At 42.1% G+C, this 26,791-nt stretch overlaps 1 protein-coding gene across 1 annotated transcript; it reads left to right on the plus strand.

Moving 5' to 3' along the window:
• Positions 1 to 9,685: 9,685 nt before the first annotated feature.
• CRNN (cornulin) lies at positions 9,686 to 13,166 on the plus strand. Its single transcript, XM_008588333.1, has 3 exons — positions 9,686 to 9,823; positions 11,352 to 11,914; positions 12,389 to 13,166. Exons 1-3 carry the CDS (start codon positions 9,686 to 9,688, stop codon positions 13,164 to 13,166), a joined length of 1,479 nt encoding a protein of 492 aa, XP_008586555.1.
• Positions 13,167 to 26,791: the final 13,625 nt, after the last annotated feature.

Raw genomic sequence — 26,791 nt, forward strand, 5'->3', positions numbered from 1 at the left:
CATTCATACTCCCCAGCTGCTCCCTGACCCACCACAGAGTCAAATGCATAAAGTAAGAAGCTCACTGAGCCAGGAAGAAAACATCATAGCTCCAGTCCCATCTCCATCCAAAACTGTCAGTGTGAATTTGGACATGTCATTTTGCATCTTCAAAACTCAGGTCCTGAAATGATGTTTCTGCTATTGATGGGACTGGCGCCATTTTAAGAAAACCCCTCCATTTTGTAAAAACTCAGGCGGGGGAAAACCCAGGTGGGAAAATGTGGGAGGGGCTGGGAGGATCCATGCTAACTGCAAAATTAGCTTATGTACTGTTGGCTTACTTGCATTGGCTAATAACTCCTAGCGCGGTGATCTGGTGACCAAGTTGCCATGCTTGCAGCTTTAAAAACCGAAAATAAAAAACGGCTCGGGGCCACACTCTGAATTGGCTGTTGGCTTACTTGCATTGGCTAATAACTCCTAGCGCGGTGATCTGGTGACCAAGTTGCCACGCTTGCAGCTTTAAAAACCGAAAATAAAAAACGGCTCGGGGCCACACTCTGAATTGGCTAGTGCAGTCCCGGCTGCTGGCAATAAAGTTTTATTTTTTTCCATATCGATCTCCGAGGGTAATTTCTCCCAACGCCTATAACAGTCCCTCCTGTGAAATATGGGAATAAGAAGACAAACCTCTCGAGCTGTGAGAAGTAAAGGTGCCCATGTATGGGAAATCACCTCAGCACAGTGGCTGGCACACAATTAGTGCATAGTCGACAGTTGCTGAGCATCAAGCTGGGCCTCAGTCTCTTCATCAGTAAATGAACTGATCCTACTGGACTAACTGGGTCTCTTCCAGACCCCAGTGGACTCATCACCACCTCCTCCACAGTGTCTTCTAATGCCCAAGGTCAGGACATCCATTTCACCTGAAGTTTGCTCCTAAGTCATGAGTGAAGGTTTAGCTGGTTATTTTGGCTTCTGTAACTGCTCCTGAGAGGCCAGCACTGCCACCGTCCAGCCTTCTAGGCCAAGCCTGTGACCAGCTTCCCTTGATGTTCAGTGACTCAGACCCAGAAGTCAGGCCCATGCTGGTGCATGGAGAAAAGTGACCTCTGTCTTGGCCACTGCTGCCACTTCAGCAGCATATATTTGAAAAACAATAGCACACATATGTGCCAGATATCATATGCAGCAATGACTGATAGGCACATGAATTTGTGGAACCCTCACATAATTGCAAAGGCTACCAACCTCCCAAAACCTTCAATTCAGGAATCAGGAGGTTGAGAGCAGATTCTTAGAACTCAGATGGGAGGACTGGGCATCCAGACGATCAGTCACTACCTTGCAGAGCTCCACAGCAGCTCTAAGTGCCCATAACTAGAGGCAGGCTCACTGAAAGGCTGTGAGTAGCTTTTTGCAACACAAAAGTTGGTAAGCTGAATACATTTCTTTCTTCATAGATAACTATCATTTCACTTCTGATTGATGTGCAAATAATGGCTCCTAACGTTGGCTTTATACTCCTTTGTTCTGAAATAGTAATGGTATATAAACTGATACAAAGACAATTGAAGGAAGTCTGTGGCAAATCCTTCTGGAGAAAAATAAAAATATATTTGTTAGTGAATAATCACTCGCTGTTTTTTCAAATTTCTATTTTTGAATTTTCCAAGGTGTGTGTTGTTTGGTTTTTATAGATAATGCTTAGATAGAATGAGCAATCCATTTGAATATTAATTTTGTGTACATTACTTTGTATTCAAAAGGACTACTCACTACTACTACTTTAAATAACAACAATAATACCCCGCGCACGTTTTAGGGTTCATCAGTTTACAATGCACTTTCACACCTAGGGTGTCTTTTTAATCTCGCAATGACCATGTGGTATAAGCAAAGTTTATCACTATTTTACAGATAAGGAAATTGAGGCTCAGATAAGTTAAAATAGCCATGTAGCCAGTTACATGGTGGAGCTGTGTTGGTCTCTCCACTCCTGAGCATCTGAACAAGGCCTGTGTGCCCTCTTGTCTTCCCAATACTGGCTTCATCAAGGTTATCTGAAGATCATGAATTTGTAAATTTTCCAATAGCCAGTAGCCTGGGAACAACCTCAGAGGCCCTCTGTACTCAGCACCGCAACCTCTCCATGCATTAAATAGAAATGTGTTTCCAAGCCTCAAAAGTAAGTAGCTCCCTACTTAAAGCCTTTCACCTTTGCACATCCTTGGTGTTCCTTTGTTATTCAATTTGCTCAGAACACCCTGTCATCACCTTTTAATCCTGGATACCACCCTGGGAGGAACAGTTTCCTTGATCAATGGAGGAGGAAATAGGTAACAGCTGACCAACCCTAGTGGAGACCAGCACTGACAGGTCTGTAGGGTTAAAACCAGTACAAATCCAGGATTTAGAGCTACTTTTGGAGTTTTTTCTCAATTTGGCCCCTTTTGGCCTCAGATGCTGAGGTATCTCACTCTATCCTGGCAAGCACAGGGATTAAGACCAGCAGCTCTAGTGATATGGAAATGTGGTGTCAGGCATGGTTTTGGTGACACTCACCCAGTCCTCATGTTTTTAGGAGAAAGCCATGCTCTCCTGAAAGATGGACAGGGCTTCCATATGAAGTCATCACACATTTACTGCAAACCAGCCTCGTTCTCAAAAAGGGGTATAATCTAGAAAGGACAATTAAGCAAACAAACAAGCAATGATAATGATGGTAGAGCAAAACAAATGCTGTAAAGGATGCACCAACAAACGAGTATTGGGAGGAAGCTGTTTAGGAGAAATCTCATCTGGTTGGGATAATCTGGAAGTATATTATGGAGGTATTGATATTTGAGTTGTTTTGAATGGGTGGAGGGCATTTGTATGGAAGCGATGGAGAGGAAGCATTCAAGGCAGGAGGAAGGACTGGCAGGAAGGCAGGAAGGCAGGAAGGCAGGATGAGCTGGAGATTTGTGGGAAATGATAGGTACATACTATTGACAAGAGATTATGATAGAAAAAAGGACATAGTGGGAAATAAGTCTGCTCCCACTACATTTAAATCAAAAACCTTTGGCAGCACCAGGACCTTGTAGAGTTCTGAGATGGATCACTGGTAAAGTAGGAAAGCAAAGTCCTCCCTCTCCCCACACTGCTCCTGCCGTGATCTTTCTTCTTTTCCCAACAGGAAGAGGGTTGGAACCTTCCAGGTTGCTTGTTCTAGGAGCTCTGATTACAGCTTTGACACCTAGATCTGGGATATTAAGAGTCCCTGAAAAAACGGCAGATTATAGCTTTGCTGGCCAAATCAAGAATGCTGATGATCATGTCAGCCATGCAGTTCCTCTCTGGATCAAAGCTCAGAAAAACAATGGGGCCAATACAACCTGTCAGATTAGGGATTAGGCCCAGAAGGTCTCATACATACTCAGTAAATCACTGTAAACTGTGTCAACAGGAAAGTCTCTGGTATCTGCTTAATCCTTCCTGGCATTTCCAGGGCTGAACTTGAGCACCTGGGCTCCCAGCATTCTCTGACCAAGGACTATACGGGGCGGGGGGGCGACTTTGGGAGAAGAGGCTCCAGTTGGAACAGAGAGAGGATAAGGAGGCCCAGAACAGTTCACTGTTCTTTTTCCCTCCAAAAACAATGCCCCAATCACCCTATCTTTCAGTCAATGTGTGTCGACTACAGGTACCAGCAAACTTTCTCAGCATCCAAGCAACTCCTAACAACAGCTCTCTGATTTTTGGGCTTCTTTTTGTTCTTTCCTAAAAGTGAAGCCCAGCATCATGGAATTTTCCCATCTGCTACTTTTTGGGGGGAGATATGAATGGCCTCCCTCTAGCCACTCCCACTGTCAGGCCCCTGTCCCATATCACCACTGTGTAATCCTGGGTAAAGCTGAAGGTGTCTGGTGAGCAGGCTACTTTAAAGGCTGGATTTGTGGCTGTCATTGTAATGACAGAAATTCAAAAGGCCAGACAAGCTATGTCAAGGTCAGCAGTCACCTGCCACCTGACCCAAGAGGAGCCAGGTGGCGTACCCTGGTATCTCCCTGTTTCCCTCATCTACCAACCAATGAGGACCTGACATTAAATACTGATGAAGCTGTGTTGGAAGAGACACTTAGATGACATCTAGCCCTCAAAGCAGTGTACCTTGGCCTCTTAGTTTTTCTGTGTATATAAGTACGTTCTTCTTTGGGACAAGGTTTGGGGTAGTCAGGAGATGATGACCATAATGTAGGGCAGGAGAGACACCAAGGGAAGGTGCCACCTCCATGAAAGCCCAGCTGTTCTCCTGGGCTGAACTTATAGGTGCTTTTGCCAAACATTCTGGATTTTGCCATTGAAGGGGGTTGGGGGATCAATATGAAGAGAGATTCTTTCCTCAGGCCTTTCCCCTTACATCACACAGAGCCTCTGGATTTGGGAACTTGCCCTACTCATTATCCTCTGTGGTCCCACAGCTAGTTCATTTATTGGTTGAGCTGGAACTCACCACATTGAGCTGGGTTTAAGCCATAGGGAATTGTCCATACTTCAAATTTAAGAAACTCAGCCAAAAACCAGGGCAGAGGGGTTAAGGGATGGGCCTCTGAAGTGGAACAGGTTTGAGTTCAAATTCTGCCTTTACTTTTTATCTTCTGTCTTTGGGAAGTTAGGTTTGTTATTTAAATGATAGTTTCTTCATCTGCAAAACTGAAATAATACCTTTGCTACCATGGGGTTGTTGAGAAAGTTAAACGGAATGATGTGTGCAAGCTCTTAGCCCAGTGTCTGGACATAGTAAACACTCAGTACTAGCAAATAAAATAAAGTAAAATAAAACCAGCAAACCAACACCAGCGCAGGCAGAGAGGTGTTGCTAACATAGACCCTGATCTCTCATGTTCATGAGCACTGACTCTTTACCCCAGACCTTGTGGTATTTGACTATATTTTCTATCTAGTATTTTATGAAATTCTGTCTTCCATTTTTAAATGGTTACTTTTGGTGCATATGGGCTGTTTGCCAAATTAGACTGGTTTCCTGAAAAGCAGATCTCATTCTTCATTTGTAGCCCATTAAGTGTAGCAAACAGAAATAGAGTAGTGGTCAGGAAAGAATTTTTGAGTAAGTGTGTAAGAAAATAAAATCAAAGTGCAAAAATGAGTTTCTGTTGCTTCTAGATATTTCTGTTTACTCCAGGGCAGAGTGAGCAGAGGACGAGTTTGACAACTTCTGACCAGGCACGTGGCCTCTCTGGCCTCTGGCATACTCATAAAATTTAACTACTAAGAAAGTCACTAATTTATAAGAACTCTTCACAAACTTTATGAACTAACAAATTTACACACTCAATTAGAGCCTGTCAGTCCTAATCTCTCCCACCTCCTCATCTACCCCAGTCTCACCCACAGGCTTCAGCCAACCTCCCCTCACCCAGCACACACACTTCTTTTACCTCTACTTCTACAGGTGCCTCAGCACCTCGCGGCTAGCCCCACCCACAGGCTCAGTCCTGCCCCAGGCACATGTAAGTACATAGGCTTTGGAAGCAGGCAGACATAAGTTCAAATTCAGGTCCAGCACTTTCTAGGTACGTGACTTTGGGTAGTTTACTTAACCTCCCTGTGCCTCAGTTTCTTCATCTGTAAATTGGGTATAATAATACCCACCCTCATAGCTTCCTCATAGATAAAGCCCCTGGTTTGTTACCTCCCCAACTTACTTTCCCTTAGTTCTCAAGTCTCTCTGGAAGTTTTAATCCCCTTCAGATAAAAACTTAGAACACCGCCCACAGAAGGAATGTCTAATCCACTGGACTCTCATTCATTCCCCAACTTCCCCTCTCATATGACCTTCTCTTAAGTCTGATCAGTTGCTATAGCAACCTCAGCCCTCTCTTGATCCCAAAGTTTGGACCCCTATTCTGCTCTGCTCTGGCCAGCTCCCCACCCCAGGACTGGAGCCAGCTACTCCCCACTCTCCAACCACAAAGCCCACCTCCTGTCCTCCTGCAGTCTGCAGCTCACCCAGTGCTCTGCGATCCTGATATGCAGAAGCTTGTTCTGTCACTGCAGGGCTGCCCTCAAATGCCAGTTGCTGCAACCAAGGCCCTTACTGTGACTTCTCATCCTGACTGTCATTTCCTTTCCTGTCTGCTTCATGCAGATGTGAGTATGCAGGATGAGAATGGCAAATATGGCTTTCCCCATCCAGAGTCACTCGAGAAGCTACATAGACTTCCTGCAAAAGTGTCACTTAGGAGCCCCCTTTGGGGCTTGGCTTCAGAGCTCATAATGCTTCCGAGGTCATAATACTTCCTTCTCAGCATCCTCCATGATGGTGGCTCTTCATGCATTGAGGGTAAATTTGATGTTTGTAAAGTGCTGAACGTCATTGAGAGAAGCATGGGCAACAGCGTGTCGTGATAGAGAGAACCCGGGCCTAGAGCCTAAGGGGCTCGAGTCCAGCCCCATTCCTTCTCACTGAGTGGCCACGTCTCCAAGGATTTCTCAGGATCCTCATTTACAAAAGAGGCTTAGCCACACCATCTCAGAGGATTACCATAGGGATCACACAAAATGAGATGGTAATGAAAATGAAATGAAATGGTGAATACCATTATCATTAACCTCTCGGGGCCTTTCCCCTAGGACAGACAGGCTTTAAACTCCGGGAGAGTTGAAACTACTGTTGTCTTATTCAACAGTGTATCTTTAGGGCCTCAGACTATGTCTGAAATGGAGCGAGTTTTCCATAAATATTTGCTGACTAGTCGACCAGTTGAGTTCCTGCCTTTGCAAAGAGGAGGTTGCACATGATCATGTTAAGCCTCTTCTCTCACCAGCTGTAAAACGCTACCTACCTAAAGCATGGGGCTGGAGAGGTATTAACCTTTTTGCTTTAATAAAAAATGACACCCAAGTATAAAGAAATGAGACTGGCTTTCTTGTGTCTCATAAACTAGGTATGAAAGGCAACTCTAAAACAAGAATTCAAAAAATGTTCTAAGTAATAGCAACATCACCAGAAAAACATGGGAGCCTCCCAAAGTAGACACTTTGAGAAGGATAACTCATTAGACGGAGATGTTCTTGAATGTTTGTACAGAAAAGGAAGAAGAGTCCCATGACTTTGCAGGCTCATGGAGACAAAGAACATTCACCAGGAACTTCGGCCTGTGCAGAGCACTGCTGAACCCATTACACTGGAAAGGAACTTCCCTATCATGAGTGGACAGACCCAACTGAAGATGGCACCAAATGTGGCAGGAGGGGCCTGCTAATTAACCCAACACAGCCACATGTCTGCAGGTAAAACAGAGAAGAGAGGAGGTGGGGCTGGGCTGTGCTGAACCTTGTATGAATCAAGCCTTCCTGTAGGGCGGGGACGTCTTGTCTGAGACATGAGCCTCGATTAGATCCCCTATAAAAGGTTCTCGTCTTGCTGACCTGGTACTTCACTCTCCACAGCAGCTAACAGCCACTTGTCTCATCCCATCCGGGCATTAGGTAAGTCCCCTCTTGAGGAACCTATTTCTCATCCTCAGTGACTTGGTGATCTGTGCTCATAAAACCAGGGCAGTTAGATATGGGCTGCACATCCACCAGTGCTGGCTGTGGGTAGAAAGTGTCCTCTCTGATTGGGCCTCAGGCAAACCAGGAGTGAGACCACATTGGGAAGTGATGCTCTCCTGAAGCAATCAGGCTTCCCTCTCCTACTCTGAGGCTAGCCTGGCAGCAGCTCCTCCCACTGGGAGACTGTCTGGGCAGCAGAAACAGCCACCCATGTGTCTTCCTGGATCAGCAAAGATATCGTCCTTAAGCCTCTGGAAGCTTCTTTGCAGTGCTCAGAATCTGTGGGGTCAGAATCAGTTTACTTCTGCCAACCCAGACAATGAGGTCAAACCATTTCATGGAGGAAGGGGCTTACATGACTCCCCTCCCTGACCCAGGGTGATATTTAGGCAATACGAACTTGCAGATTTCTTCTAAGGAATCTGAAGTGTAATTGAAAGGTCATCTTATCATTTTTACTATTTATAGGTCAGTGGTTAAAGTCTGCCACATGGTTAAAAATAATACTACTTTCATCTATGCTGAAGAACAATATTCTGAGTTTTGTATCAATGTACACAGGAGAGAAAAGTCTGCCTGAAATTATTGGCTACCAGTCAGTGAAAGGGTACCCCCTGAGCAACCCACCTTGGGGGTGTAACCTTTTGAATCCTTCTGGCTACACTGACCTGCTTTTTCTAGTACCCAAGTTTCCCTCCTTCCTTTGCTCTCTCATTTCTGTAACCATGTTTTCCTCTTCCCCTGCTCTTCTCCTTTCCATCTCTGAGGTCCCGGCCCTGGTTTCCCAGCTGCTGCAGGCTTCTATCTCCCCTTGCATTTTGTTCTTGTTCTTGTTGGCAGCTGGCCAGTGCAGGCATCCAAACCCTTGCCCTTGGTATTATCAACACCACACTCTAACCATCTGAACTAACTGGCCAGCCACCCCTCCACCCCCCACCCTTGCATTTGAACTTTGTCATCATTGATACCATTTCCTCCTTCTGGTCTCTCCAAGGCTTCTGCCTAATGCATCTCCAAGTCTCTATGCTTCTTGCCCATCCAACCACACCCAGGCCTCACCTCAACCTACCTCCAGATTCCTAGCTAATGAAAAAGAAAATCTCTCCCTTCGATTGGGAACCATCCCTCCTAGGTCACCAGCCCTTGGGCTTGACAGAGCCAAATGCCTATTGGGCAAGCTGACCTTCCTGACAGGTCCCAGGGCTGAAGACAGAGGTCACATGCAGTGAAACTTGGACTCTCAGAATTGGAAGGCCTCTCACCCAGAGAAGGCACCCTCCTCCTCAGCACTCCCGATAGATGGTAGCCCAGGCTCGTCCTGAACGCCTTCCCAAAAGGAAGCAAGAAAGGACAGAGTTATGCCCCTGCAGTTCCTGCTTGGCTCCCACCCAAGACAGGGGTTGACTTACATGTGTACTTACTGCCTGGTGTTCCCAGTGGGGTCCTAATGCCCTTGTGATAGGCAAATGAACCCTGTCCAAAAGGTACATTCTAGAAAGCCCATTGCATTTGGGTTACAGAGAGATGGGTTCTAGGATTTCTTGGTCACTTAAAAGCCATGTGGCTTTGCCCAAATCACCTAACTTCCTTGTTTCCTCACCTATAAAAAAGTGGAGATAATGAGGATTATGAGATGATGCACAGGAAAGTGCTTTGTGAGCAATAGAGTGCATATAGATGTACACAAATTATATACATGTATATGTGCATAACAACATCATAATGGTATTTAATAGCTAGCACTTAGTATAAGCCAGGCATCTGCCAAGTGCTTTTTGTAAATTATCTCTTTAAATCTTCACGATAATCCTATAAACTAAATACTCCTATTTCCCTCATTCACAGTAAGCAAATTGAGTCATGGAGAGGGAAAGCAACTTGGCCCAGCTCACATGACAGGTCAGCGGTAGGGCTGGCATTTAAATCCTGATTCAGGAGCCTGCCTCCAATCACTGGGTGTTCCTCCTCTCCATACATAAAATACATCATGTAGGAAAGGACGAAGGAAGATAGAGAACAAAAGCAGAGCTGAACATGCAAGAAAAGGATTGAGAAGCAGAGGTGCTCCCGAAGAAACAGGTGAGGTCGATTATGGAGCCCCCAAGGGGACTTTTCATCTTTTTCCAGCTTGACTTCAAAGATGCCTCAGTTACTGCGAAACATTAACGGGATCATCGAGGCCTTTGGGCGCTACGCCAGGACGGAGGGCAGCTGCTCAGTGCTCACTCGCGGAGAGCTGAAAAGACTGTTGGAGCATGAGTTTGCCGATGTCATTGTGGTATGATGTGATCATCGAGGCCTTTGGGCGCTACGCCAGGACGGAGGGCAGCTGCTCAGTGCTCACTCGCGGGGAGCTGAAAAGACTGTTGGAGCATGAGTTTGCCGATGTCATTGTGGTATGATGTACTGACCCAGGTGGGGAGGGGGCATAATGGGAAAGTAAAAACCTATTTGCCTGCAGAGGCTCTGCCTGGGGAATCTGAGGAGGCAGCAGCTAGGTCCAGGCCTGTGGGTATTGATGGCAGTTGTGAAGACAGAAGATGAAGGAACAAGAGATGGTCATGGGAGTTGACAGGCCCCGGTCCTTGGAGAAAATACTTTGGTTTTAATTAATTTTAACTTGAAGACAAAGGAAAAAAAAAAAAGAAAAGAAAAAGCTAAAGGAACAGCTCAGGGAGGAGCAGAGCCTTGGAATGCTCTATAAATGAAAATAATTGCTGCTTTCTGATGCTTCTTAAATTTGATACAGTAAACATTTCCCATGTCTATCTAAAATTTGATCATCCATTAATAACTATTCATTAAAAGCATAGCTCTGGGGCCGGCCCGGTGGCGTACTGCTACAGTGCATCCCGCCGAGGGTTCGGATCCCACATACAGACCGGCCGCTCACTGGCTGAGCGAGGTGCGGGCGCAGCGCTGAGGGTTGCAATCCCGTTGCCGGTCCCGGTCCGGTACGGGGGCGACACTGAGGGTTGCAATCCGTTGCCGGACACGAAAAAAGACAAAAAGGAAAAAAAAAAAAAAAAAGCATAGCTCTGTGCCTTGCACAAAGCAAGTACTCAAAAATATTAGCTGACTGATCACATCAGAAATGATGCCTTGGAGAATATGTTGTTAACAGCTGTGGGAGATTCTGGGACCCCCCACCCCACTGCACCATCTACCCAGCAACCCAGAACCAGGGCCTTGATGCTCTCTCCTGCCTTTGGTTTGAATCTAAAGCAACCATGAGGATGAAGGTCTTGGGGACAAACATGTGTGGGCACAGCAGGATGCTGCCTCTACCTGCTCAGGGCAGCCCTATAGTCCCACTGGACCCCCACCTCCTGACCCTATCTTGGGCAAACATCTAAGCCTCTGGTGAGGATCTCATAGAATCCTCATGGGGTGCCTCTTTGTATTGGGCTTGCTGAAGAAATTTCAGCCTCAGGGCCAGGGCAAGGTGCCAAGGACAGCCCAAAGAATCAACCCTAGAGTCCAGATAGCTGCATTATGGCCTCAATCATTTATTCATTCTTCAATAAATCAAAATCCAATTCTCCTGTAGGCCAGAAACTATGCCAGACATAGAGGACACAAACAAGGTGCTTCCTACCCTGGAGCAAGAGAGACAGGATTGAAAAATGTGTATAAAGGCAATTAAGTGTTAATGCTGCTATAGCAGTATGTATGTGGAGTGTGGTAGGATCTGAGGGGGTTGGATCCCAGGCTCCAACAGGTAGGAAGCCTGGAAGCTGAGTGGAACTGACCTAACACGTCCTCCTCCAGGGAGGGATGCTGACTTAGCCTCATCTTCTCCCCAGAAACCCCACGATCCAGCCACTGTAGATGAAGTCCTGCACCTGCTGGATGAAGATGACACAGGGACTGTGGAATTCAAGGAATTCTTGGTCTTGGTGTTTAAAGTTGCCCAGGCCTGTTTCAAGACACTCAATGAGAGTTCTGAGGGAGCTTGTGGATCTCAAGAGGCTGGAATTTGCCACCCTGGGACCTTGCAAGAGCTGGGGGAGGGGCAGAGAAGTGGCACTGAAGTGGGAAGGGTTGGGAAAAGGCAGCATCAGGAGGGGAGCAGCTGTGGACAGAGTGAGCAGGCTTCCAGAGGGCAGGGCAGGGCTGGGGCTCAGACCCAGGGTCAGGACATCAGCTCCACTCAGGTCAGTAGCCATGGCAGGCAGGCTGAGTCCCAGAGACAGGAGAATGCAAGCCAGCAGACACAAACCAGGGGGCATATGGAGCAGACCCAGAGGGTAAGAGAAGAAAGGAGTTATCAGACCAGAGAGAGGAGGTCAGAGAGACAGTCACAGGCCAGGGAACAGGACAGAGCCCACCAGACAGGTGAGACCATGACTGCAACTGGAACTCAATCACAGGACAAGAGCCATCAGACAGGAAACACCAGCACCCAGACACGGGAGTCCACCATTGGCCAGACCAGAGGGCCTGAGACCCACAGTCAAGACAGAAGCCAGACCAGCCAGGTCATAACAGGTGGACACATTCAGACACAGGCAGGGTCTCACTACCAGACTGCAGAGCAGGACAGGAGCCATCAGATAGGAAACACCAGCACCCAGACAAGGGAATCCACCATTGGCCAGACCAGAGGGCCTGAGACTCACAGTCAAGACAGGAGCCAAACCAGCCAGGTTGTGACAGGAGGACACATTCACAAACAGGCAGGGTCACACTTCCAGACCACGGAGCAGGACAGGAGCCATCAGACAGGAAACACCAGCACCCAGACAAGGGAATCCACCGTTGGCCAGACCAGAGGGCCTGAGACCCACAGTCAAGACAGGAGCCAAACCAGCCAGGTTGTGACAGGAGGACACATTCACAAACAGGCAGGGTCTCACTCCCAGACCATGGAGCAGGACAGGAGCCATCAGACAGGAAACACCAGCTCCCAGACATGGGAGTCCACCTGTGGCCAGACCAGAGGGCCTGAGACCCACAGTCAAGACAGGAGCCAGACCAGCCAGGTTGTAACAGGTGGACACATTCAGACACAGGCAGGGTCTCACTCCCAGACCGTGGAGCAGGACAGAAGCCATCAGACAGGAAACACCAGCTCCCAGACATGGGAGTCCACCTGTGGCCAGACCAGAGGGCCTGAGACCCACAGTCAAGACAGGAGCCAGACCAGCCAGGTTGTAACAGGTGGACACATTCAGACACAGGCAGGGTCTCACTCCCAGACCGTGGAGCAGGACAGAAGCCAGACTACAAGCCATGTAGGGATTAGAGAACAGGGGCAGACACAGACACAGTCATGCAGTGGTGAAAGATGGACACAAGTGAGAAACTACGAGGCAGGAGAGACAGTGCTGGGAGGACAGGCCCAGACTGGGGCATGCACTGAGACAGGAAGACAGAACTGGAGCAGCACTCATCCAAGCAGCAGTGTGGCAGGAGGACAGGGAGAGAGGGAGCCCAGGGTGGTTGGCCAGGAGTGGGTTGATGACCACACAAGGGAGACAGTGATCCAAAGGCAGGGCCAGGGCAGCCTGCACACCAGAGTTCCTTCCGCACAGGGCCAGGCCACAGCCCAGCCGGAGGGCAAGCGAGCCATCACAGCTAGGGGGCTGTACTCCTACTTCAAAAGTAACAAGCCATAACTCCTCCTGACTCCAATGCACAGTACCAGAAGAAGACGCCTGGAGAGGGGTTGGCTTGTCCCACCCTGGCCAGTCCAGCTGGCATGTCTCTGGACACCAGCTCTTAATCATGGTGCTTCCCACTTAGGTTTTTGTTAATGACATCATTTCTGCAAGGTGTTTTCTATCTTAAATTCCTCTCTTTCACCTGCTTTACTGTACAGACCCTCTTAGGAGCGGGAAGATATGGAGATAGTCACCCCTTTGTGCTGAATTCTCCTCAGCTTGTGGAAGTTTTCAGAGCCACTTTTATCTCTGTCAACTGTCTACTTCCCCATCTATCCTAATGCATCAATAAAACCTTCTTAAGCGACTGACCTCTCAGTCCCATTCAATCACCTCCTATTGACACGATGGGCTAAAAAAAAGCTTTGGCTTACAATCTGATGATATGTATTTAAATACAGGCATACCTCGGAGATACTTGGCAGAGATAGATCAGGTAAGGTTTCATCAAAAAGATGCTTTTTTGCGATAGTCCTTAAAAAATAGCTAGGATTTAGATAAGTAAAATTACTCTCAGTCTTTCACCACCTCTAACTCTAGAGTGTTAAACTTCTATTCACCAGGAAAGCTGACTTAAGGTTGTGAATAAATGGAAGAAATCACCCATGGTCTGTGCAGGGGAAGGGGAGAAGGCAAGTGTTAGCAGGTTCTGAGCCAGGACACAGAGCCCCCGAGTGTCCCTTCCTCACCTCCCCATTGGTGTCAGCTCTGACTCCCATGATGTCCCACCCCCTGGATATGAACAAGTTATGGGGTAGGAACTTTCAACTCTGGTTTATTGGAAGATTTATAAACCTAACCCTAGAGATGCTGATTCCAAGGGTTTGGAGTGAAGCCTATTAATATTGTTTAGAAACTTCTTAGGGGGACTTGTGCTTCTGGCAGTACAGAAGACTAGATACCCTGAAAGGCCTCCCACAATGAAATAACTAGATCCTACATAAAGCACATTTTACACTGCATTGTCGATTTACAGGAAGTAAGGGAAATCTCCAAGGAGAAAACAAAATGTGGTAGGCTGAATAACAACCTCCAAAGATGATCATGTCCTAATCCCAGGAACCTGTGAATATGTTACCTTATATGGTGCTATGGGTCAAACGTGTCCCCCAAAAGTTCACGTATTGGAAACTTAATCCCCATTGTAACAGTGTTAAGAGGGTAGGAAATCTAATTATGGTAATTGAAAGGCAGGGCCTTTAAAAAGTGATTGGATCTGATGACCATGTCCTAGTGAATGGATTGATCCATTCATGAAGTAATAAATTGATGGTTTAATGGGTGGTCATCAATGTGGTTCTGATGACTTTATAAAGAGAGTGAGTGAGCAGGTTAGCTCTTACTCAGCCTATTCTTGCCATGTGACACCCAGTGTTGCTGTAGAGAGTCACCACCAAGAACAAGGCCCTTACCAGATGTGTCCCGTAGACTTTGGACTTCTCAGCCTTTGAAACCGTAAGAAATAAATTTCATGTCTTTATGAATTACCCAGTTTCAGGTATTCTGTTGTAAGCAACAGAAAGGGACAAATACACATGGCAAAAGAAACTTTGCAGATGTGATTAAGTTTAGGATTTTGAGATGAAGAAATTATTCTGGATTATCTGGGTAAGCCCAATGTAATCACAAGGGTTCTTACAAGAGTGAGGTCAAAGTCAGTAAAAGGAGATATGATGATGGAACTTGTGGTTGGAGCCATGTGCTACAAGCCAAGGAATGTGGGCAGGCTCTAAAAGCTGGAAACGATGAGAGATTGTCCCCCAGAGCCTCCAGAAGGAACATGGCCCTTCCACCACCTTCATTTTAGACTTCTGATCACCAGATCTGTAAGATATTAAACAAACTTTTGAAAGGTCATTGTTTTGGACTAAGCTCCTGCACCAGGCCCTCAAAGACCGGACCAAACCAAAATGGAGTCATTCATACTAAGTGCTACATAATCAAACTAAAACTTTGAGGCAGAGCAGTTTTTCCTGAAAGAAGGAGATTCCCAGTGTACCTCAGTCAGCATAAGGAAGGCCCCATTGCTTTAACCCTTACATAAAATCAACCTGAACTAATCTGATGTTAACCGGTCAGTTTTTTATTTCTATCTCCTGTTTCCTTGTTCCCACCTTACAAAACTCACCATTCTGCTGTTGTCCTGTGGGAGCTCTTGTTCTATTTTGTAAAATGGAGACCGCCCCCATTCATAAACTGCAAATAAAAAACAGATTTATAGCTAAATTCTTTATAATTTTGTTGTCTGAAAAGAGAGTTGAATTTTTGTAGTTTTAAGCCACTGAGTTTATAGTAATTTGTTACCGCAGAAATAAAAAACTAATACACAAAACAAAAACCCAGATCTGGAGCCAGTGTAGTAAGGGGTAAGCATGTGTGAAAGGTACAGTTGTCCTTCTGAGGACAAATTGATTTTATATCCATCCAAACTGGCCTTTCAGTATAAAGGCCAAAGAAAAACAGCAAGGACTCAGGGAATCCTGTTCGCATTAGCCCTTCCTGAGAAATCAGCTAGAGAATGAGCACACACACCAAAAAAAATAAATAAATAACCAAAAAAACCCCAGAATCATAAAAGAAGCATTTGGCATACAATCTGATGATGTGCCTTTAAACACAGGCATACCTCAGAGATATGGCAGGTTTAGCTCCAGACCACGGCAATAAAGCTAATGCTACAATAAAATAAGTAATACAAATTTTTGGTTTCCCAGTGCACATAAAAGTTATGTTTACATTATACATAAGTGTAATAGTGTGTAATAGCATTATGTGTAGACAATAGTGTGTCTATCAAGTGTGTAATAGCATTATGTGTAGAAAAACAATGTACATACCTTAATTTAAAAACATTCTACGGGCGGCCCGGTGGCGCACTGCTACAGTGCGCCGCTTGGGAAGCGCGGCGGCGCTCCCGCCGAGGGTTCGGATCCCACATGCAGACCGGCCACTCACTGGCTGAGCGAGGTGCGGGAGCAACACCGAGGGTTGCGATCCCATGGCCTGTCCCGGTCCGGTACGGGCGCGACACTGAGGGTTGCGATCCGTTGCCGGGCACGAAAAAAAGACAAAAAGGAAAAAAAAATAAATAAAAAATAAAATAAATAAATAAAAACATTCTATTGCTAAAAAATGCTAATGAGCATCTGAGCCTTCAATGAGTCATGATCGGCGACACTGAGGGTTGCGATCCGTTGCCGGGCACGAAAAAAAGACAAAAAGGAAAAAAAAAATAAATAAAAAATAAAATAAATAAATAAAAACATTCTATTGCTAAAAAATGCTAATGAGCATCTGAGCCTTCAATGAGTCATGATCAAATATTTTGAAAGGAATCTTTCTTCTGAGCAGTGGTTATCAACAGTGAGCTTAAAATTTTCAGTAAACCATGCTGTAAACAGATGTGCTGCCATCCTGGCTTTATTGTTGTATTTATAGAGCACAGGCAATGTACATTTATCATACTTCTTAAGGGCCCTAGGATTTTTGGACTGGTAAATGAGCATTGTCTTCAACTTAAAGTCACCAGCTGCATTTGCCCCTAACAAGAGAGACAGCCTGTCCTCTGAAGCTTTGAAGCCAGGCATTGACTTCTTCTCTCTGGCTATGAAAGTCCTAGATGACATCTTCTTCCAATATAAAGCTGTTTAATCTACATTGAAAATCTGTTGTTTGACATAGCCACCTTCATCAATGATCGTAGCTAGATCTTCTAGATGACTTGCTGCAGCTTCTGTATCAGCATTTGCTGCTTCACCTGCACTTTTACATTATACAGGTGGCTTCTTTCCTTAAGCCTCGTGAGCCAATACCTGCTAGTTTCAAACTTTACTTCTGCAGCTTCCTCACCTCTCTTGACCTTCATAGAATTGAAGAGAGTTAGGGCCTTGCTCTGGATTAGGCTTTGGCTTAAGGAAATATTATGACTATTTTGATCTATCCAGATCACTAACACTTTCTCCACATCAACAATAATGCTATTTCACTTTCTTTCTTCCTTTTTTTGTTTTAACATTAGTTGTACATATCTGTGGGGTACAGTGTTTTGTTTCAATACATGCATATACTGCACAACGATTCGTTTAGTGTAAATAGCATAGTTTTGTATCCATTCGTTCACCCATTCTCCTGCCCCCTCCCCATCCTCCCCTCCCAGCTTCTGGTAACCATTATTATTCTACTCTCTACTCCTACAAAAACCACTTTTTTTTTCAGATCCCACATATGAGTGATATGCGGTATTTGTCTTTCTGTGCTTGACTTACTTCACTTAACATGGTGCTTTCCAGTTCCATCCATGTTGCTGCAAATGATAGGACATCACTTTTATAGCTGAATAGTATTTCATTGTGTATATGTATCTCAGTTTTTATTTATACATTCATCCATTAATGGACATTTTGTTTTGCTTTCTTATCATTCATGTGTTCACTGGATTAGTACTTTTAAGTTCCTTCAAGAACTTTTTCTTTGTATTCACACTTTGGCTAAATGTTTGTCATAAGATGCCTAGCCTTTGGCCTGTTTCAGCTTTTGACATGCCTTCCTCCCTAAGCGTAATTATTTCTAGCTTTTGATTTGGAGAGAAGTATGACTCTTCCTTCTACTTGAACATTCAGAGGCCTCTGGAGGATCATTCATTGCTCTAATTCCAACACTGTTGAGTCTTAGGGAATATGGAGGCCTGAGGAGAGGGAGGTAGACAGGGGAATGTCCAGTTCGTGGAGCAGTCAGGACACACACAACATTTATTAATTAAAATCACCACCTTAGTCATTGTCCATCTTCAACAAAGGCACCAAGAACACACATTGGGAAGAGGACGGCCTCCTCAATAAATGGTGCCGGGAAAACTAGACATACATATCTAGAAGAATGAAACTGGATCCATACCTCTTGCCATATACCAAAATCAACTCAAAATGGATTAAAGACTTAAGTGTAAGACCTGAAACTGTAAAACTCCTAGAAGAAAACATAGGGGAAACACTTCAAGATGTAGGACTGGACAAAGACTTTATTAATAAGATCTCAAAAGTACAGGCAACAAAAGAAAAACTAAACCAATGGGATTACATCAAACTAAAAAGCTTCTGCAAAAGACAACCTACAGAATGGGAGAAAATACTTGCAAACTATACATCCCTAAACAAGGGATTAATATCCAGAATATACAAGGAACTCAAACAACTTAACAGTAAAAAGATAACCCAACTTTAAAATGGGAAAATGAGCTGAACAGTATTTCCCAAAGGAAGACATAGATATGGCCAATAGGTACATGAAAAAATGCTCAATATAACTAAACATCAAGGAAATGCAAATCAAAACCACACTGAGATATCATCTCACCCCAGTTAGTTTAGCTATTATTAAAAAGATAGAGAATAATAAATGTTTGCAAGGATGCGGAGAAAGGGGAACCCTCCTGCACTGTTGGTGGAACTGTAAATTAGTGTAGCCATCATGGAAAACAGTATGTAAGTTTCTCAAACAACTATAGACAGAACTGCCATACAATCCAGCAAACCCACTACTGGGCATATACGCAAAGGAAATGAAATCAATACACCGAAAAGACACCTGCACTCCCATGTTTATCACAACTTTATTTACAAGAGATATGGAATCAATCTAAATGTCCATTGATGTACAACTGGATAAGGAAAATGTGACTCTGTACCCCACAGACATGTACAATCAATTATGTTTCAATAAAAAGTAAATAAATAAATACATACATACACAAGGAAAATGTGGCATATATACACAATGGATTACTACTCAGCTATAAAAATGAAATGCTTCCATTTGCAGGAACATGGATGATTTTGGGGAAAGATATATTAAGTGAAATAAGCCAGGCACAGAAAGAGAAATACCACATGTCCTCACGCATAAGTGGGTGCTAAAAAATAATAATAATAATAATAATAAAGGAAGGAAGGAAGGGAAGAAAAAAGAACAATCACAATAATACACTGAATTTTCAAAAGGAGAGAACAGAACTGTGGTTACTAGAGGTAGGAAAGGGGAGTGGGTTAAAGGAAGGAAGGAAGGGAAGAAAAAAGAACAATCACAATAATACACTGAATTTTCAAAAGAAGAGAACAGAACTGTGGTTACTAGAGGTAGGAAAGGGGAGTGGGTGGGGGGTTGGTGAGAAACTGGTTAAGGTTCACAAAAAGTGATTATGTTTTGTAGTGATAAATATACTAATTATCCTGATTTGATCATCACATATTGTACACAGGCATTGATATTCAACTCAGTAACACACAAATATGTATAAACAATTATATTGCAATTAAAAAAAAAAGATCACCATCTTATATTAGTGCAGTTCGTGGTGCCCCAAAACAGTTAACAATAGCATCATCAAATATCACCGATTGCAGATCACCATAACAGATATATTAATGTAAAAGTCTGAAATATTATGAGAATTACCAAAATGTGACAGAACATGAAGTCAGTACGTGCTGTTGGAAAAATTGGGCCAATTGACTTGTTTGACGCGGTATCTGCAAAGCACAATAAACCGAAGCATGATAAAATGAGGTATGCCAGTATGTTTAACTATAGAACTAAGATTAATTAATGCAGATAAAGGTAACAGAATAGCATTTGATGTTAGATGCTCTGAAAATATAATTACATGGTGGGATGGGAGGGGAGGAGAAGGGGTGGACTAATGGGTACAAAACTATGCTATCTATCCCTAAGAGAATCATTGTGCAGTATATGCATGCATTAAAACAACACATGTATCACACAAATATGTACAAGTAAATGTTAAAATATAAATAAATAAATAAATGGAGAGAAGGAGAAAATATAAAGAAAGGTGAGTAAGCTCACTGATTGTTTTGTGTAAGTATATACTTATAAGGAAAAACTGAGAATAAAAGGATATCACTTCAAAATAGATTTTGAGGAAGAAAGGAGAGGAGGGTGAAAAATTTTCTGTAAAATTTCATCATTAGTTAGAGTAGAGAATGAATAAAAGGGGTATACAAAGAGGGGTGTGCTACAGGATGCATGTTATGTAAAGATGTACTATAAAGGTAACATTAGAATAAAATACAAATCTTCCTCAACACAAAAAAAAAATTCCAGAAAGAAAGCAAACAAAACAGACAACATAGTAAATGATGTTATTTATGTATAAGACACATATTTGCATAAGTGTGACATTAAAGAGTGTGATATACTGAGGCCAAATATATTTATAATAATAGAAAGGGCTTAACTCACTATTAAAAGAACAAGTTTTCATATTATCTCTATACAAATCTATGTCTTTAGAAGAAACATTCAAATCATAGAAATTCAGGAAAAGATGTTAAAAGAGGGTGGGTATGTTAAATATATGTCAGGAAAATGCAAATTAAAACAAAATTAAAAAGCTGGGGTCATACTCTTGATCCCACGTCATGTCAAAAAGCACTAAATAACACCAAGAAGAACACTTTAAAATGTCAAAGGCTACAATTCCACAATGAAGATACAATGGATTTTAATAATTATGGATTCAGTAATGTAGCACAACTCTGATAAAGCAGAAACTACAGGAGATACAAGGACAAACTTAAAGAAAACAGCATAGTAGTAACAAGGCACTTTAAGCCTATCTCTCAGTTCAAGACAGTAAGTGTAGAAAATAAACAGCACGATCAAAAAGATATAACAAACTCTATACATATACAAGGGTACTTCAAAAAGTCCATGGAAAATAGAATTAAAAGATAGTACAAATCTTTCCATGAACTTTTTTGTTTTGTTTTGTTTTTGTTTTGCGGCTGGCAGTACAGGGATCAAACCCTGGACCTTGGTGTTATCAACACCATGCGCTAACCAACTGAGTAACCAGCTGGCCCTCCATGAACTTTTTGAAGTACCCTTGCATATATAACCCAAGAATATATAAACCTAACAACAAAAACTACACCTTCTACACATGCAATATTCACTATTAGTCCACAAAAAAAACCCTCAATGTATTATTCAGAAATAAAAATAATACAAATAGCATTCCTACAGGCACATGTAATGATGAATATTGCCAAATCTGTGATGTGGTTGGAAATTAACAACACACACACACACACACACANAAAAAAAAATAAATAAAAAATAAAATAAATAAATAAAAACATTCTATTGCTAAAAAATGCTAATGAGCATCTGAGCCTTCAATGAGTCATGATCATTTTTGCTGGTAAAGGGTCTTGACTTGATGCTGATGGCTGCTGACTGATCAGGATGGTGGTTGCTAAAGGTTAGGGTGGCTGTGGCAATTTCTCAAAATAAGATAACAATGAAGTTTGCCACATTGATTGATTCTTCCTTTCACAAAATATTTCTCTGTAGCATGTGATGCTGTTGCCCGCAATAGAACTGTTTTCAAAATTGAAGTCAACCCTCTCAAACTCTGCCACTTTATTAAGTAGGTTTATATAATATTCTAAATCTTTTGTTGTAATTTCAACAATGTTCACAGCATCTGCCCAGTAGTAAATCCCATTTTAACAAATACTTTCTTTGCTCGTCCATAAGAAGCAACTCCTCGTCCATTCAAGTTGTATCATGAGATTGCAGCAATTCAGTCACAACTTCAGGCTCCACTTCTAATTCTAGTTCTCTTGCTATTTCCACCACATCTGCATTACTTCCTCCACTGCTGTCTTGAACCCCTCAAAGTCATCTGTGAGGATTGGAATCAACTTATTCGAAACTCCTGTTAATATTGATAGTTTGACTTGAAAGTTGAAATTACTCCTTGACCTATGGGCTGCAGAACAGATTTTGTATTAACAGGCATGAAAACAACATTAATGTATATCTCCATCAGAGCTCTTGGGTGACCAGGTGCATTGTCAATGGGCAGTAATATTTTGAAAGGAATCTTTCTTCTGAGCAGTGGTTATCAACAGTGAGCTTAAAATTTTCAGTAAACCATGCTGTAAACAGATGTGCTGCCATCCTGGCTTTATTGTTCTATTTATAGAGCACAGGCAATGTACATTTATCATACTTCTTAAGGGCCCTAGGATTTTTGGACTGGTAAATGAGCATTGTCTTCAACTTAAAGTCACCAGCTGCCTTTGCCCCTAACAAGAGAGACAGCCTGTCCTCTGAAGCTTTGAAGCCAGGCATTGACTTCTTCTCTCTGGCTATGAAAGTCCTAGATGACATCTTCTTCCAATATAAAGCTGTTTAATCTACATTGAAAATCTGTTGTTTGACATAGCCACCTTCATCAATGATCGTAGCTAGATCTTCTAGATGACTTGCTGCAGCTTCTGTATCAGCATTTGCTGCTTCACCTGCACTTTTACATTATACAGGTGGCTTCTTTCCTTAAGCCTCGTGAGCCAATACCTGCTAGTTTCAAACTTTACTTCTGCAGCTTCCTCACCTCTCTTGACCTTCATAGAATTGAAGAGAGTTAGGGCCTTGCTCTGGATTAGGCTTTGGCTTAAGGAAATATTATGACTATTTTGATCTATCCAGATCACTAACACTTTCTCCACATCAACAATAATGCTATTTCACTTTCTTTCTTCCTTTTTTTGTTTTAACATTAGTTGTACATATCTGTGGGGTACAGTGTTTTGTTTCAATACATGCATATACTGCACAACGATTCGTTTAGTGTAAATAGCATAGTTTTGTATCCATTCGTTCACCCATTCTCCTGCCCCCTCCCCATCCTCCCCTCCCAGCTTCTGGTAACCATTATTATTCTACTCTCTACTCCTACAAAAACCACTTTTTTTTTCAGATCCCACATATGAGTGATATGCGGTATTTGTCTTTCTGTGCTTGACTTACTTCACTTAACATGGTGCTTTCCAGTTCCATCCATGTTGCTGCAAATGATAGGACATCACTTTTATAGCTGAATAGTATTTCATTGTGTATATGTATCTCAGTTTTTATTTATACATTCATCCATTAATGGACATTTTGTTTTGCTTTCTTATCATTCATGTGTTCACTGGATTAGTACTTTTAAGTTCCTTCAAGAACTTTTTCTTTGTATTCACACTTTGGCTAAATGTTTGTCATAAGATGCCTAGCCTTTGGCCTGTTTCAGCTTTTGACATGCCTTCCTCCCTAAGCGTAATTATTTCTAGCTTTTGATTTGGAGAGAAGTATGACTCTTCCTTCTACTTGAACATTCAGAGGCCTCTGGAGGATCATTCATTGCTCTAATTCCAACACTGTTGAGTCTTAGGGAATATGGAGGCCTGAGGAGAGGGAGGTAGACAGGGGAATGTCCAGTTCGTGGAGCAGTCAGGACACACACAACATTTATTAATTAAAATCACCACCTTAGTCATTGTCCATCTTCAACAAAGGCACCAAGAACACACATTGGGAAGAGGACGGCCTCCTCAATAAATGGTGCCGGGAAAACTAGACATACATATCTAGAAGAATGAAACTGGATCCATACCTCTTGCCATATACCAAAATCAACTCAAAATGGATTAAAGACTTAAGTGTAAGACCTGAAACTGTAAAACTCCTAGAAGAAAACATAGGGGAAACACTTCAAGATGTAGGACTGGACAAAGACTTTATTAATAAGATCTCAAAAGTACAGGCAACAAAAGAAAAACTAAACCAATGGGATTACATCAAACTAAAAAGCTTCTGCAAAAGACAACCTACAGAATGGGAGAAAATACTTGCAAACTATACATCCCTAAACAAGGGATTAATATCCAGAATATACAAGGAACTCAAACAACTTAACAGTAAAAAGATAACCCAACTTTAAAATGGGAAAATGAGCTGAACAGTATTTCCCAAAGGAAGACATAGATATGGCCAATAGGTACATGAAAAAATGCTCAATATAACTAAACATCAAGGAAATGCAAATCAAAACCACACTGAGATATCATCTCACCCCAGTTAGTTTAGCTATTATTAAAAAGATAGAGAATAATAAATGTTTGCAAGGATGCGGAGAAAGGGGAACCCTCCTGCACTGTTGGTGGAACTGTAAATTAGTGTAGCCATCATGGAAAACAGTATGTAAGTTTCTCAAACAACTATAGACAGAACTGCCATACAATCCAGCAAACCCACTACTGGGCATATACGCAAAGGAAATGAAATCAATACACCGAAAAGACACCTGCACTCCCATGTTTATCACAACTTTATTTACAAGAGATATGGAATCAATCTAAATGTCCATTGATGTACAACTGGATAAGGAAAATGTGACTCTGTACCCCACAGACATGTACAATCAATTATGTTTCAATAAAAAGTAAATAAATAAATACATACATACACAAGGAAAATGTGGCATATATACACAATGGATTACTACTCAGCTATAAAAATGAAATGCTTCCATTTGCAGGAACATGGATGATTTTGGGGAAAGATATATTAAGTGAAATAAGCCAGGCACAGAAAGAGAAATACCACATGTCCTCACGCATAAGTGGGTGCTAAAAAATAATAATAATAATAATAATAAAGGAAGGAAGGAAGGGAAGAAAAAAGAACAATCACAATAATACACTGAATTTTCAAAAGAAGAGAACAGAACTGTGGTTACTAGAGGTAGGAAAGGGGAGTGGGTGGGGGGTTGGTGAGAAACTGGTTAAGGTTCACAAAAAGTGATTATGTTTTGTAGTGATAAATATACTAATTATCCTGATTTGATCATCACATATTGTACACAGGCATTGATATTCAACTCAGTAACACACAAATATGTATAAACAATTATATTGCAATTAAAAAAAAAAGATCACCATCTTATATTAGTGCAGTTCGTGGTGCCCCAAAACAGTTAACAATAGCATCATCAAATATCACCGATTGCAGATCACCATAACAGATATATTAATGTAAAAGTCTGAAATATTATGAGAATTACCAAAATGTGACAGAACATGAAGTCAGTACGTGCTGTTGGAAAAATTGGGCCAATTGACTTGTTTGACGCGGTATCTGCAAAGCACAATAAACCGAAGCATGATAAAATGAGGTATGCCAGTATGTTTAACTATAGAACTAAGATTAATTAATGCAGATAAAGGTAACAGAATAGCATTTGATGTTAGATGCTCTGAAAATATAATTACATGGTGGGATGGGAGGGGAGGAGAAGGGGTGGACTAATGGGTACAAAACTATGCTATCTATCCCTAAGAGAATCATTGTGCAGTATATGCATGCATTAAAACAACACATGTATCACACAAATATGTACAAGTAAATGTTAAAATATAAATAAATAAATAAATGGAGAGAAGGAGAAAATATAAAGAAAGGTGAGTAAGCTCACTGATTGTTTTGTGTAAGTATATACTTATAAGGAAAAACTGAGAATAAAAGGATATCACTTCAAAATAGATTTTGAGGAAGAAAGGAGAGGAGGGTGAAAAATTTTCTGTAAAATTTCATCATTAGTTAGAGTAGAGAATGAATAAAAGGGGTATACAAAGAGGGGTGTGCTACAGGATGCATGTTATGTAAAGATGTACTATAAAGGTAACATTAGAATAAAATACAAATCTTCCTCAACACAAAAAAAAAATTCCAGAAAGAAAGCAAACAAAACAGACAACATAGTAAATGATGTTATTTATGTATAAGACACATATTTGCATAAGTGTGACATTAAAGAGTGTGATATACTGAGGCCAAATATATTTATAATAATAGAAAGGGCTTAACTCACTATTAAAAGAACAAGTTTTCATATTATCTCTATACAAATCTATGTCTTTAGAAGAAACATTCAAATCATAGAAATTCAGGAAAAGATGTTAAAAGAGGGTGGGTATGTTAAATATATGTCAGGAAAATGCAAATTAAAACAAAATTAAAAAGCTGGGGTCATACTCTTGATCCCACGTCATGTCAAAAAGCACTAAATAACACCAAGAAGAACACTTTAAAATGTCAAAGGCTACAATTCCACAATGAAGATACAATGGATTTTAATAATTATGGATTCAGTAATGTAGCACAACTCTGATAAAGCAGAAACTACAGGAGATACAAGGACAAACTTAAAGAAAACAGCATAGTAGTAACAAGGCACTTTAAGCCTATCTCTCAGTTCAAGACAGTAAGTGTAGAAAATAAACAGCACGATCAAAAAGATATAACAAACTCTATACATATACAAGGGTACTTCAAAAAGTCCATGGAAAATAGAATTAAAAGATAGTACAAATCTTTCCATGAACTTTTTTGTTTTGTTTTGTTTTTGTTTTGCGGCTGGCAGTACAGGGATCAAACCCTGGACCTTGGTGTTATCAACACCATGCGCTAACCAACTGAGTAACCAGCTGGCCCTCCATGAACTTTTTGAAGTACCCTTGCATATATAACCCAAGAATATATAAACCTAACAACAAAAACTACACCTTCTACACATGCAATATTCACTATTAGTCCACAAAAAAAACCCTCAATGTATTATTCAGAAATAAAAATAATACAAATAGCATTCCTACAGGCACATGTAATGATGAATATTGCCAAATCTGTGATGTGGTTGGAAATTAACAACACACACACACACACACACA

This window comes from Galeopterus variegatus, unplaced genomic scaffold (assembly GCF_000696425.1).
Source record: "Galeopterus variegatus unplaced genomic scaffold, G_variegatus-3.0.2 Scaffold4778, whole genome shotgun sequence".
NCBI lineage: Eukaryota > Metazoa > Chordata > Mammalia > Dermoptera > Cynocephalidae > Galeopterus > Galeopterus variegatus.